The sequence below is a fragment of the Rutidosis leptorrhynchoides genome, chromosome 2 (assembly GCF_046630445.1).
Source record: "Rutidosis leptorrhynchoides isolate AG116_Rl617_1_P2 chromosome 2, CSIRO_AGI_Rlap_v1, whole genome shotgun sequence".
Classification (NCBI taxonomy): Eukaryota; Viridiplantae; Streptophyta; class Magnoliopsida; order Asterales; family Asteraceae; genus Rutidosis; species Rutidosis leptorrhynchoides.
Genome location: NC_092334.1, coordinates 39735917 through 39751640, shown reverse-complemented (window position 1 = coordinate 39751640; position 15724 = coordinate 39735917). Strand labels below are relative to the sequence as shown.

General features: G+C 31.6%; 1 protein-coding gene across 1 annotated transcript; it reads left to right on the top strand.

Moving 5' to 3' along the window:
* The first annotated feature begins 1494 nt into the window (after window positions 1-1494).
* Window positions 1495-11838, top strand: LOC139890750 (uncharacterized). The gene is made up of 5 exons (XM_071873663.1): window positions 1495-1642; window positions 2535-2907; window positions 9785-9889; window positions 10723-10770; window positions 11463-11838. The coding sequence occupies exons 2-5, from the start codon at window positions 2644-2646 to the stop codon at window positions 11700-11702; spliced, it is 657 nt and encodes a 218-aa protein (XP_071729764.1). The 5' UTR covers window positions 1495-1642; window positions 2535-2643; the 3' UTR covers window positions 11703-11838.
* The last annotated feature ends 3886 nt before the right edge of the window (window positions 11839-15724 follow it).

The following is a 15724-nucleotide window of genomic DNA, read 5'->3' as shown; positions in this document are numbered from 1 at the left end:
TCTCAAGTTTCATATATTTTGTATATTACTCTGCATATTTTATTCAAATGATTAGATAGTATTATACTAATTTAAATTAACATATCTATACTTATATTTGTATTTTCTTTTATATATTAATTCACTTATTGATTTGCACAAAAGTGTTCGTGAATCGTCGAGAACAGTCAAAGGTCAAATGATTTCATGAAAACAGTTCAAAGATTTTGAGACTCAACATTACAGACTTTGCTTATCGTGTCGGAAATATATAAAGATTAAGTTTAAATTTGGTCGGAAATTCCCGGGTCATCACAGATAACGGGTTGGGTCGTTACAGACAAAGTATAATAACGATGCCTCACTAGTACTAGGGATGACAATGGATCGGATATGAATCGGGTGAGGCCGTATCCATATCCATATCCATTTATTTTTTTTACTTTTCATCCATCCATATCCATATCCGTCGGGTGAAGCGGGTTAATGGATAATTATCCATATCCGTTTAAATTTATTTTATTTTTAACAATTATAAGCGGTGGTTCACTATATACGATCAAAAGTAATATTTTTAATAGTTTATGCGACCGAAAGTCACATTTTACTAATCTATATAACAAATATTCAATAGATAACCTATTAAACGTGTAAAGATATCGACATGTAAGTTGCTTACTTTTAGTTACATGCAATCACATTTGAACAACCAAAGTACGATAAATACATTTGATTATTTAAACAAAATAAAATATAAGAAAAAAGTTATATTTTTAGAAAAAATATAAAGAAAGATGAATATGAATATAATTAATGAAATATCACTACATAAATGATACTAATTTGAGTGATAAATTTATATATTTAGTTATTTCGGGTGAAAGCGGGTTCATCCATGGATGAAATTTTTTTATCCACATCCATATCCATTTAAATCGTCCATATCCACGAATAATAGGGTGGATCGGATGGATATCCACTGGATCGGGTATCCATTGCCATCCCTAACTGGTACTATTTATAATTTTATTATGTTAACTAAAACGGTAGTAAAATCTCGGGGGCTTGATTACCCGAGGTTTTACCTTTATGGGGGAGCCAATATGCTCGTTCATAGGAGGGTTTCCTCGCTTAAAAAAAACAGTAGTAAAATAATAATTAAATCAGTAGTAAAAAGTTAAATAAATTACACAGTTACTATGTATCTATTTTTTATAAATACGGAGTAGTATAAAAAGGAAAAAGAAAATAATTAAATATAAATATAATAAATATAAATATAAATATAAATAAATATAAATCTATAAATATAAATATAAATATAAATATAAATATAAATTAAATTAAATATTAAATATTAAATATAGTAATTAAAAGAAAAGAAAAAATGAAGTTCAAAATGCCAAATTTGATGGAAGATTGATAACGACGTGCCAAATGTGTATATTTTTCCCAAGTTTTGCTTGCAAAAAGGAATCTCTCATCTCATCTAATCATATAAATAAAGTTGATACCTTTTTTTATATTTTGTATTCTATATTTTATTTATACATTTGTTTAATTGTTTCTGCTACAACATAACAATAATACAGATAAGACCGGTGGTGGTGGTGGTGGTTGTACCCATTTCCGTGATTTCTCATTTTTCCTGCACCAATTTCAGGTAATCACAATTCCGATATTTCTGTTCTTAATTTTCTTCTTGATCACTGTTATTTAATTGCATATCTATTCAATTATTATGATTTGATTTGATCTGGTTGATTTTATTTCTACATCAGTTTGACTTTGATTTCATACAAGATAATCACTTTTGACGGTGTTCCTAAATTTCATTTTTATTTTAGAAAATAATATGTATTATTGTATTACTTGTAACATTATTACTTTCTCATTATCAGTTTTGTTACAAGCACTGGTTATCTGGTTGTGTTAAAATCATGCAAGTGTACAAAAAGTATGTGTAATATGTATTTTAGTAGTTGGCGTTTAAAAGAAATAAATGTTTCTTTTTAATTGAAACATTTCTGTAAAACCTAGGATTAATTATGTGAGTAAGTAATAAACTTTGAACAAAATTCTATCAATCTTTGAAAGTTTTCGAGGTACGTATCAAACTTTTAATGACCGGGATCATATGCATCGATAATTTGTTCGTCAGGTAATTGGTAACGCGGTGAGTATATAAGTTGTCATATCATTAAAGCCGGTGCCATGTTACCGGTTTAAAACTTAAAGGTCAGATACATACTTACTATCGTATACAATTGAAAGTTAAATATGTATAAAAATTTAAACATGTTCAGAATTTTGGCTCTAACCAAAGGGCCATTGGCCTGGCGATTTCGTGGTTGCCCTTTCAACCAAGAGTATGAGGGTTCAAGTCCTGCTTTGGACATATTTGTGTAATGAGTGTGGGTTTGACTTAAAAAAAAAAAAAAAATTTTTGGCTCTAAAACCACAATAAGAAAATATTGGTTGAGTACTATCTGGATTTGTGGCTATGTTTGGTACTAGTAAAATCGTTTACTTATAAACTAATCATTCTCTTGCAGGTGCATATTTACTAGTTGACATTGAGGAAAGTGTTTATTCGTTTATTGTATATTGTATATATATTATATATAATTATATATAATTATATAATAATTCAAGTGTTGGTGAATGGGGTCAGAAGGGCCTTCAGGAGTAACGTTTCACGTGACGGGGTTTAAGAAATTTCATGGAGTGTCAGATAATCCAACCGAGACAATCGTTAGTAATTTGGAAGAATATTTGAAAAGGAACGGTTCGTCAAAAGGGGTTAGTATCGGTAGTTGCACAATTCTTGAAACTGCGGGCCAAGGGGGTCTTGTTCCTTTGTATCAGACATTACATTCTGCTGTGAGCAAGGAAAATCAACAATCGAGTTTTTCGAAAGTTATTCTGGTCAGTTTATTTATCATCTAAATGGAAGTTTGATATTTTTTATTACTTTTTTTTGTAATTTTTTTTTTTTTTTTTTTTTTTTTTGTATTAATAGTGTAGATATAGCTAACTGTTATAATAATAATAATAATATAGATATGGATAGTCAATTTTGGTGTATACATATAGTCAATTTTGGTACACAAAGTATGTATTTTTATATTGAGATTTTAGGCTATAAATACTCATGAATGCAAGCATTAAACTTGCACCATTTCTCACACTTACAAAGTGTTTCTTTCTTTCTCTCCATTATCATCTTTGTTCTTACACTTCATTATTAGTATTCTAAATCAAGAATCAAACCACTAAAGGTAGTTATAAGCCTACTGAATTATAACATCAAGAATCAAACCACTAAAGGTAGTTATAAGCCTACTGAATTATAACACGTTATCAGCACGATAATCTTAATACTAAATATGGTTGGCTCTGCCACCAAAATGATATATGGTCGGTTATACCACCAAAATGATATATGGTCGGTTATACCACCAAAATGATATATGGTCGGTTATACCACCAGAATGATATAGGTCGGTTATACCACCTGAAAAATATATGGTCGACACTGTCGCCAAATTTTCATTTATGTTTACTAATATTTATATTTTTGTTATATAACATTTATTTATGATTGCTTACACATGGTCGACACTGTCACCTACTTATCATTTATGTTATATTAAATTTATGTTTAATGTTTATATACTTATGAATATAAATTGACTCTAATTTATCATGATGTTTGTTTTAATTTTTGATAATAGAAAATGTCGAATCTGGAAAAGCTTAAATTTACTCCTTTAGAATCAACTGGAAACAACTACATGCCATGGGTTATAAAAGTAAAAATGCATCTTAAATCAATGGGCATTCTTGAAACCATAAATGAAAACAACACTTGTTCTGAAAAAGAACAAGCTACGGCATGTTGCTTTATTCATCAACATATTGATGAATGCTTACAAAATAATTATGTGACTGTAGAAGATCCCCATGTTTTATGGGAAGGTCTCAAAAGCAGATTCAATAATCAAAGAGAAATTTTACTTCCAGCTGCAATGGAACAATGGAGAACATTAAGGTTCCAAGACTTTAAGAAAGTAAATGAATACAGCTCAGCTCTGTATAATACATGTTCACAACTTAAATTCTGTGGACATGAAATTAGTGATGCAGACATGATGGAGAAAACTTTCTCCACAATGAATGCTGCAAACATCACAGTGCAAAGAAATTTGAGAATGCTAAAGTTCAAAACATATCCTGAACTTAATTCATATCTCTTAGTTGCAGAGCAAAATGATGAGCTATTAATGAAAAATCAGCAATCCCGTCCTACTGGTACACTTGCAATCCCTGAAGCAAATACTGCAAATAATTATAAACAGGGACAAGGACGCGGGCAAGGTCGTGGTTATAATAACCATCACCATCATCATGCCAAAAGCTATAACTATGGTAGAAACCATCCTTATGGTAATGGTAATGGGCGTGGACGTGGTCGTGGTCGTGGCCGTGGTGGTCAAAGAAATAGTAATCCACGAAAATATAAATATCAACCACAAAACAAGCCCATTAAACAAGATGTTGAAGAAAATTCTTCTAAAAATTCTGAAGAATCTTGCTACAGATGTGGTAGAATGGGCCACTGGGCTAATACTTGCCGAACATCTAAACATCTTGCTAAGATGTATCAGGATTCGCTGAAAGGTAAAGAAAAGGAAGTAAATTTTGTGGATAATATTGATCCAACAGTCACTGAGAAACCATCTGATTTATATGAAGATTTCTTGAATGTTTAAGTTGTGTGTTTTTTGAAAAATAAACGATTTAATATCGTCTGTCTTTGACATTATGTTTGCTAAATGTTTCAGTACTATCTATTTGCGTTTAAAATATTGTGTAATATTAATGTACTCACTATTTATTTCTTATATATGAAGTTCAATATGAATTTTGCTGGAATACAACATCAATCAAGTGGTGGAGATCTCTGTATAGCAGACAGTGGAACTACACACACTATACTTAAATCCGAGAAATATTTTATTGATCTAAAACCAACGGAAGGAACTATACATACAATATCAGGACCTGCTAACTTGATAAAAGGGATAGGAAAGGCAAATTTCATACTACCAAATGGTACAAAATTTTTAATAAATGATGCCTTATTTTCTCCCAAGTCAAGCAGAAATTTATTGAGTTTCTACGACATATACCTTAACGGGTATGATTATCAGTCAGTGACAACAGAAAATGAGAAATATTTAAGTATCACTGACAAGAGTCATGTGGTTGAAAAACTGCCAAGACTTAGTTCTGGATTACATTATACACATATAAATGTACCAGAAATACATATGGTAGTTAACAAAAAATATATTGATCCTGGTGTATTCAGTTTATGGCATAACAGATTAGGCCATCCAGGATCAACAATGATGAAAAGGATTATTGAATGTACTCATGGACATCCATTAAAGGATAGAAAAATCCATCATGATACAATGGTTCCATGTACATCTTGCTCTCTTGGAAAATTGATAACTAGACCCTCACCACTTAAGGTTGAGAAAGAATCACCAATGTTTCTTGAAAGAATTCAAGGTGATATATGTGGACCAATTCATCCACCATGTGGACCATTTAGATATTTCATGGTTCTAATAGACGCATCTAGCAGATGGTCTCATGTTTGTCTGTTATCAAGCCGTAATGTGGCATTTGCAAAATTTCTTGCCCAAATTATTAAATTGAGAGCTCATTTTCCTGATTACACCATTAAAAGGGTGAGACTTGATAATGCTGGTGAATTTACATCTCAAGCATTTAATGACTATTGCATGTCTATAGGAATTGTTGTTGAACATTCTGTTGCTCATGTGCATACACAAAATGGTTTAGCCGAGTCATTGATTAAACGTTTACAGTTAATCGCTAGACCATTGATAATGAGAACAAAACTCCCTGTATCTATATGGGGTCATGCAATTTTACATGCTGCTGCATTGATTCGCATCAGACCAAGTGCAAGTCATAAATATTCCCCCCTACAACTTGCTTTTGGTCAAGAGCCAAATATTTCCCATCTTAGAACATTTGGTTGTGCAGTGTATGTTCCAATTGCGACACCACAACGTACAAAAATGGGTCCTCAAAGGAGGTTGGGAATATATGTTGGATATGAAACATCTTCAATATTAAGGTATATTGAACCTATGACAGGTGACGTTTTTACAGCACGTTTTGCTGATTGTCATTTTAATGAAACATTGTTCCCTAGATTAGGGGGAGAAATGAAAAATAAAGAAAATGATGTTTCATGGTGTGAACCTCAATTAAAGTATCTTGATCCTCGCACAAAAGAATGCGAGACAGAAGTTCAAAAGATAATGCATATACAAGAACTTGCAAATCAATTGCCTGATGCATTTACAGATACAAAAACGGTGACAAAATCATATATACCAGCAGTAAATACTCCAGCTCGAATTGAAATTCCAAAAGCTGGCAATAACGTCACTCATGAATCTTTGCCACGTCAGAAACGTGGAAGACCAATCGGTTCAAAGGATAAAAATCCTCGAAAAAGAAAATCAGCTGATAATGAAGTAAAAGAAAGTGTTCAAGAAGAACCACAAATCAGTACTCCTACTGCAGAGGAGATTGATGATGTCAATACAGAAATTGCAATCAATTATGCATATTCAAAAATATTATGGAACCGAAATGAAATGAAAAATCTTGATGAGAAATTTTCATTTAATGTTGCATATGACATCATGAATAATGATGATGATCCAGAACCAACATCTATGGTTGAATGTCAAAATAGACATGATTGGGCTCAATGGAAAGAAGCAATACGAGCTGAATTAGAATCACTCAATAAAAGAAAAGTTTTCGGATCCATCATTCTCACTCCTAAAGATGTGAAACCTGTAGGATACAGATGGATTTTTGTCCGAAAAAGAAATGAGAAAAATGAAGTTACAAGGTATAAAGCTAGACTTGTAGCTCAAGGTTTTTCTCAAAGACCGGGAATTGATTATGAAGAAACTTATTCTCCTGTTATGGATGCAATTACTTTTAGGTACTTAATCAGTCTGGCAGTTTCTAAAAATTTAGAAATGCATCTCATGGATGTTGTGACTGCTTATCTATATGGATCACTTGATAGTGATATATATATGAAGATACCTGAAGGATTTAAGGTACCAGAAGCATCAAATGCAAAACCCAAAGAAATGTATTCGATTAAATTACAAAGATCTTTATATGGGTTAAAACAATCGGGACGTATGTGGTATAACCGATTAAGTGATTACTTGATAAGCAAAGGGTATACAAATAATCTTACTTGCCCTTGTGTTTTCATTAAGAAAACAACATCCGGATATGTGATCATAGCTGTTTATGTTGATGATCTTAACATCATAGGTACAAATAAAGAGATCCATGAAGCCATTCAACTTCTAAAGAAAGAATTTGAAATGAAAGATCTCGGAAAAACCAAGTATTGCCTTGGTTTACAAATTGAGCATATGCCTAATGGTTTACTTGTACATCAAACAACATATACTGAAAAGATTTTGAAACGTTTCAATATGGACAAGGCAAAACCATTAAGTACTCCTATGGTTGTTAGATCACTCAATGTTGAAGCTGATCCATTTCGTCCATGTGAAGATCAAGAAGACATTCTTGGACCAGAAGTACCATATCTTAGTGCAATTGGAGCTCTTATGTATCTTACAAATTGTACAAGACCTGACATTTCTTTTGCAGTTAATTTGTTGGCAAGGTTCAGCTCTGCTCCTACCAAAAGACACTGGAATGGGATCAAACACATATTTCGATACCTTCGAGGAACTACTGATTTAGGATTATTTTATTCTAACGAATCAAAACAAGATTTGGTTGGTTATGCAGATGCAGGTTATTTATCTGATCCACATAAAGCTAAATCTCAAACTGGATATGTATTCCTAAATGGAGGTACTGCAATATCATGGCGTTCTCAAAAACAAACACTTGTTGCTACATCGTCAAATCATGCCGAAGTGATTGCATTACATGAAGCTACTCGAGAATGTTTTTGGTTGAGATCAATGACACAACTCATTACTGATTCTTGTGGACTAGAACGCGATAAAAGTCCAACAACTATCTATGAAGATAATGCAGCTTGCATAGCACAGATGAAAGAAGGGTATATCAAAAGTGACCGAACAAAACACATACCACCTAGATTCTTCTCATACACTCAAAATCTCATTAAGGACAACCAGATTGAAATGAGATATGTGCAATCTAGCAAAAACTCTGCTGATCTTTTCACGAAAGCACTTCCAACTGCTATTTTCAGAACACACGTTCATAACATTGGCATGAGACATGTTCAAAAGATGTAACAGCTGAAGCGATGTCTACTTGAGGGGGAGTCAACTCCATGCTGCACTCTTTTTCCCTTAGCTAAAGTTTTTTCCCACTGGGTTTTCTTTAGCAAGGTTTTTAACGAGGCAGTAATTTATAGTTGATCTTCAACAAAATAAAATTGCTATCCAAGGGGGAGTGTTATAATAATAATAATAATATAGATATGGATAGTCAATTTTGGTGTATACATATAGTCAATTTTGGTACACAAAGTATGTATTTTTATATTGAGATTTTAGGCTATAAATACTCATGAATGCAAGCATTAAACTTGCACCATTTCTCACACTTACAAAGTGTTTCTTTCTTTCTCTCCATTATCATCTTTGTTCTTACACTTCATTATTAGTATTCTAAATCAAGAATCAAACCACTAAAGGTAGTTATAAGCCTACTGAATTATAACATCAAGAATCAAACCACTAAAGGTAGTTATAAGCCTACTGAATTATAACACTAACACTTTTTTTATATCAACAACACTTCTGTTTGCCAGTCATCATGTGTAATAGCTTCAAAGATACGCTCCCTGTTATACAAAATCCAAAGGTGGAAAAATGGGCAAACTCACTACTAGAACAAAATAAGTATATGTTGGTTATAAAAATGGGCTGGGATGGATTGGGTTGAGCGGAAACACTTCTTATTAAATAATTTTCAACTTTCTACAAATAATTAGTGTGTCAAAATATGATTATAAAAAGTGTTCCAGTAATTAATCTTCTTTTGTTGATAAACTGAAATATGACTATAGGAGGGAGGGTTAATACATTGACGTTACACTTGCTTGACTTTCAACGTATTTACTCTGTTTCAACATTTTAGCTAATATTTTATATTAGCCATTTGACCCGTTAGAGTCAAAACATAACCCACATTGACAGTGGCGATTCTAGGATTAAAAGTCAATGGGGTCCAAAATTTGTTTCCCAATACCAATTATATTTGCATGCTATTTTAGTAGTGGTTTACCTTCAAAAAACTACAAATTCGAAAAATATATGGGGTCCGAGTAGTTAAATTTAGTGATGTTCTATACAATTTAATAGGAAAACTATAAATTTGCAAAATATATGGGGTCCTGCAGTTAAATTTAGTAGTTAAATTTAGTGGTGTCCTATACAATTTAAAGAGTATTTTCTACTAAAAATTTTCAAACTAGTGGTGTCCCGTGACCCCAAGGGCTTGTAAGTAAACTCGCCACTGTGACATTGACACTATCATTATATTATGTAGTTTCTTAAAGTAAAACTATCAACAAGATGAGGCTTTAGCATGATCATATGCCTTTTTTATTAGTAATGGTTTTCGTGTGTGACATATGACGTTATGTAGCAAGTAAGTGAACATAAAAAGCTAATTCTGAACTTGTTTGAAATTTATATTTCAGTTACACTTTGGAGTTAACAGTGGGGCCTCAAGATTTGCTATAGAGCATCAAGCTGTAAATGAAGCCACTTTCCGATGTCCTGACGAGATGGGATGGAAGCCTCAGGTCAGATTTGGTCATTAATGTCATTATTATTCTCTTTTTTTTTTTTTTTTTTTTGAAAGGCAACATTTTATTAAAAAAAAAAAAAAAAAAACCAAGAACATGAGCAGAGCACAACTGTGAAGATAGGCGCTCACCTGGGTTTTGGGTCAGAGCATGTTTTGGGGTATAACAGGTAAACGTTCAATACAGGTTGAAACAGACCAGAATGGTCGACCAACAAACACTTTTAAGTTTTCTCTTTATCTGATTATTTTAGACCATTCCCAACCATAAAATACTTCCTCACCGGGACTAACCCAGTACTAAACACTCCCACTCCCAACCATGACATACTTCCTCGTAAAAATTGGGACCCACTGAGATTATTTAATTAATCAAATGTACAAATATGAAAGCAAATAGTACCACTCATTCTTCATTATCATTCGTCCTCAAATATCTCACAGAATCACGAAATGCATCACGGAAGGTATGAGGACTACGAGGGCTAACACCACTCCCAACCACGCCCTCATAGTCCTCGATGAGGGCGGCCCAGACGAGTTCACCGTTGTGTCTGGTCTTAACGTTGATGTGTTGTATGATGTATCATCACAAAATATATTTTTACATTCCAATTTAATCGTTTTAATTAAGATTTTCAAGGTTTTATACATTTTAAACGAACTTTGGACAACTTTTCACTCAAGAATTATATTTCTACCAAGTTCTTGTAACCCATTTGACCTGTTAGATAATAAATTATCGGCCCATTTACCCGTACATAAGACAAAAATGCCACCTTATTTCTTTTCTTCTATTAACTGGTCTGTAATGACATCCTTCAACTGCAGAAAGTTCCGATCATACCTACAGATGGTGGAGTTTCAAAAGTGCGAAAGGTATAATCTTATTAAATATAGATTTTTTCTTTTTATTATTATTATTATTATTATTATTATTATTATTATTATTATTATTATTATTATTATTATTATTATTATTATTATTATTATTATTATTATTATTATTATTATTATTATTATTATTATTATTATTATTATTATTATTATTATTATTATTATTATTATTATTATTATTATTATTATTATTATTATTATTATTATTATTATTATTATTATTATTATTATTATTATTATTATTATTATTATTATTATTATTATTATTATTATTATTATTATTATTATTATTATTATTATTATTATTATTATTATTATTATTATTATTATTATTATTATTATTATTATTATTATTATTATTATTATTATTATTATTATTATTATTATTATTTTTATTTATTTATTTATTTATTTATTTATTTTTTTTTTTGTTTTTTTTTTTGTTTGTTTGTAGTTTTTACAGTAAATAACATACAACATACAACATACAAACATAATGATATAAGTAGTTTTTAAGTAACCATCACCGACATGTCCTAGTGGTTATCGTCCTGATATCCTCATAAGAGGTTTCAGGTTCAAACCTCTTTAGTTGCATATTTTGTCAAACTTTTAGCAAAAGTATATCAATTCTTGTTTGTATGTAAATATATGAGCTTTTTGGATGCGCGCAGACATGTGTTCCTGTAGATGAGATGACGAAATCGTTAGCAAAGATGGGATTCGATGTGGTAACCTCAGATGATGCCGGACGTTTTGTATGCAATTATGTGTACTATCATTCACTGCGATTTGCAGAACAAAATGGAATAAAATCTGTGTTTGTACATGTGCCGCTCTTCCAAACAATAGATGAGGATACGCAAATGCGGTTTGCTGCTTCGTTGTTGGAGGTACTTGCTTCTTTATATTAACTTGACAAGACCACTTATATCTACTTCTTGTTCTTATATTTATCCTTCAAAATCATTTTTATTTCCTCTTTGTTCTCATGTTGGCATGTCCAAAAGGATTTGTGTTTTATAATAATAATCGGGTTACATTGCGTTCTGTTACATTTGCTTGTGTTTTTTGTTTTATATATATTCCAAAGCTGTGAATATATATAATTTGGTAGTTTGGCTTGGTTGTATCTATACATTTATCTATACCTTGTGTTGGTGGTTATTGGTGTTGTACACCTTTTTTTCCCTTACATTTTCTGGATGTTCTTAGGATTAGAGGTGTTTGTTTCTTTTCTGAAATGCTTAAGGTTCGAATTTGGAAATCAAGTTTCGACGTAGATAAAATATCGAACACTAATTATATATGTTTTGCGAACAACAGACGTTTTAAAAATACTAGCGAGAAGTTGGTAAACATTTCAAAAATTGTAGAACACTAAATATAGTGACATAAAACAATGCATTTCAATCTCATTTTGTTTATCATCATCAACTAATAACCTGAACAATATTACCTAATCTCCATCACAGTTGAAGAAATTTCAAATTAACGAATTATGCTTAATGCTTCCATGTAAATAGAAAATCTGCAAATAAATAATTCAATAAGCCGTTTGTAGTTATATATTAAGAAAAGAGAAATGGTACACAGGGCTGTTTACTTTTTTCATGTATTAAGTTCTTTTTCTATTTGCCTCTTAATGAAAATGGATCTATGATTCTCTGTCTCTTAGAAACAGATCATCAATTTTCAGATTAAATAACAAAGAAACATTAATTTTACTTACTGAATTAAGAGCTCTACAGAAATAGATTATGAAGTGGAAAGTAAAGAGACCCTCACAAAATGATGTAAAGCGTGTTATGATGTGTCATTCATTTCACTTCTGCTAAGAAAACTAAAAACTTTACACGGCACTTATTATTTAGCTGCAATATACAGCGTCATATATTTAGTGAGTCACTGTTACAGAGGATTAACCTTATTGCTGCACAGGTTTGAAAAGCCTAGAATGGTGGTCATTTTGCAACCATTGTTTTGGATGAGAATTTGATAAGCCTAACATGATCAAGAAACGTTGATCGATGCAAAACATGACGCGCGCGCATTAGTCCTTTCCACAATAATGTATTAAATCTGGTACCAAGAGATCGATAATATGCAATTACTAGAGTTAAAATAACAGAAATGCAACAAGTTTAGTTTATTTTTTTTTCTTGACATTATAGGAGGTATAAATTTCTCTAAGTTTGAATTATTATTGCTTTCTAATGAGAAAAAATAAAAAGATTCCTAATAACTAAACATTGATACATCTAATGATGTCAAATATTTGAGATGCTGAGAACAAATTTCAACTGTTCTCTAAATAGTTCCAGAAAAATAATAACCCCTAACCCAGATCATTTTTTAATTTGATACCTAATATTTGTAAAAAGCAAATGAAATGCAGGGCTTAAATCATTTCAACTCTACATGGTTGCAGGAAGCATTTATAAATATATATTTTGTGGTCATATTTCTCATATGCATACATAGACTCAATATAGGCAATCCTAATCCAATAAAAACTTGTTTTTTTTTTTTTTTTTTGGACAACTGTTAGGATCACCCAGAGGACCTAACCACCCACGTGTTCATCTCCTACACAGTTATACCCGCCCCCAACTACGCGCCCAGGACACCAATCCCATACGGGGCATGGACGGTAAAACCCCCATTCCGTTTAACCCCAACGCGATGTGAGAAAGGTGTCATGGGTGGACCTTCATGGCAGGGATGAAATTGTGGGTTAATATGAAGTCAATAGGGGTCGAACTCCTGGCCCTAAAGGAGGCATGCCACCAACCGCTGGACCACATCACAACTTCAAAAAAAAAAAAAAAAAAAAAAAAAAAAAAAAAGAGACTTGTTAAAAGTCAAAAAAGAGGCTCAATCATACGAACTTGTAGTGTCGTATAGATAGAACCCACCAAGTCCATACCATGCTTGCACTCTTTCCATGTTGCATTGTGGGTTTTCTTTTGGGTCCAAATAGCCATCAAAAGTTGACCTTAATATATCCTGTAATGTTTTACAAACTATGATTTAGATTTATATATATCTTCTACATTATTGTCGGTTAACTAGAAAAAAATTCGACCGCGCGTTGTTGCGGTTGTATTTAACGCACGGTCGAATTTGGATATACGTTGTTTGGTACCTAATATATCAAATAGGTTGGGTTGTTTGTTGTACGTGTATGTATATATATGAAATATAGCCCAAAATATTTAGTGTTTTTTTAACGATGTCCGTTTCGCGTATAGCTAGTCGCGTTGTGTTCATAAAATTATTTCGAGTTGAACGGTGGCCTCGGAAAAATTTAACTCTCACCGAGCGAGAAGATAGCGCATGTTAAAAATTCGGGTGAAATTACTTTCTTTTATTTTAATAAAATTATATATTTACGCTTTCTACCCCTAAAAAATGTAAACTTGAGGGGCCGTTGTGTAAATTGAGGCAAAGTCGAGGGACCGATTGTAGTGTGAACGCAAACTCAAAACAATACTCCGAAACAACTAAAACGACGAAAAACGGCGTGCCTTGAACGCAAACTCAAAAAAATACTCCGAAACAACTAAAACGACGAAAAACGGCGTGCCTTTTAGTATATAGGATAATAATAATAGCATTTTGATCATATTTTATCAAACTTGATAGGACTTGTGGGATTTAGTAATGTTGTTCAAACTTATATGATTGGACTTGTGATCCAAGCTAATCACCCTCACAGTGTAATTCGATTCATGAACTTCTTAGTGTTAGTGTTGGTGATTTTAGTGTCATCTAACAATCATTTTAGGTAATTGGAATTTACTTGAAAGTAAAAGTTATCTAGTTACACTTAATAACGGGTTTTGAGAGTGCGGAGTGTGAAGGTATTTCATATGCCCGAGAGACATATTAATTAATGTGGCCAATATGTTATGATCCAAGTCGGGTCATACCCAATAACAAGCCGACAACACTTTAAGAGTATTTGTTTTAATGAATGGATCTTTAAAATAAATACTAGACACTTAGACTTTAGAAATTGGTTTTCTAAAGATAATATGCTTGAATAATTATTTGGATAATTATAAGTACAAGTTTAATTATTTGGATGATTAAACTTATATGTGTGTGTTATAGTTTTATAAAATGATTTATAAAATTATATGTGCAAGTTAGAATATATATATATATATATATATATATATATATATATATATATATATATATATATATATATATATATTCTATATATATATATATATATATATATATATATATATATATATATATATTTATAAGTGGACTATAAAGATTATATATAAAAGCAACTAAACACATCTTTATAATAGGTTTTATAAAGATTAAATGTACAAGTATGCAAGGCCTTTTATTTAAAAGAAAGCAAAAAAAAAAAAAAAAAAGAAGACAAGGGGTGGTGGCGGTTTTGGGAACCCAAGACAAGCCACCCCATGCTTGCCTTGGTTCTTGTATATGCTTTATTAGATACATGTATCTTGCACACAAAAGACACACATTATTACTTGCAAAATTTGAAAAACCAAAACACTCTCTTCCATCTCCATTTTGGCCGCCACCTTGAGCAAGAGAAAAGGGGTTCTTCAAGTTTGTTTTCAAGCTTATTTTGTGTCTAAATCCTAACCACATACAAGGGTGTTGTTATACTAAGGCTTGTGGGTATACAAGCTTGAGGTTTCAAGTTAGAAACAAGCTTCATTTCATCATCTTCATCTTCATTCTAACCTCCTAACTTGGAGTAGGTATAACTCCATTAACTAGCTCTTTTACTTTTGTAAGCATATTTTCTGGACTTGATATTCATATGGGATTCATGTTTAAATGGTTAAACTATGTAAAGATTATAATTAAAATGCTTCCGCTTTCTATGTTAATAAAATCTATTTTAGACATAAACATATATGGATATGGAAACTTG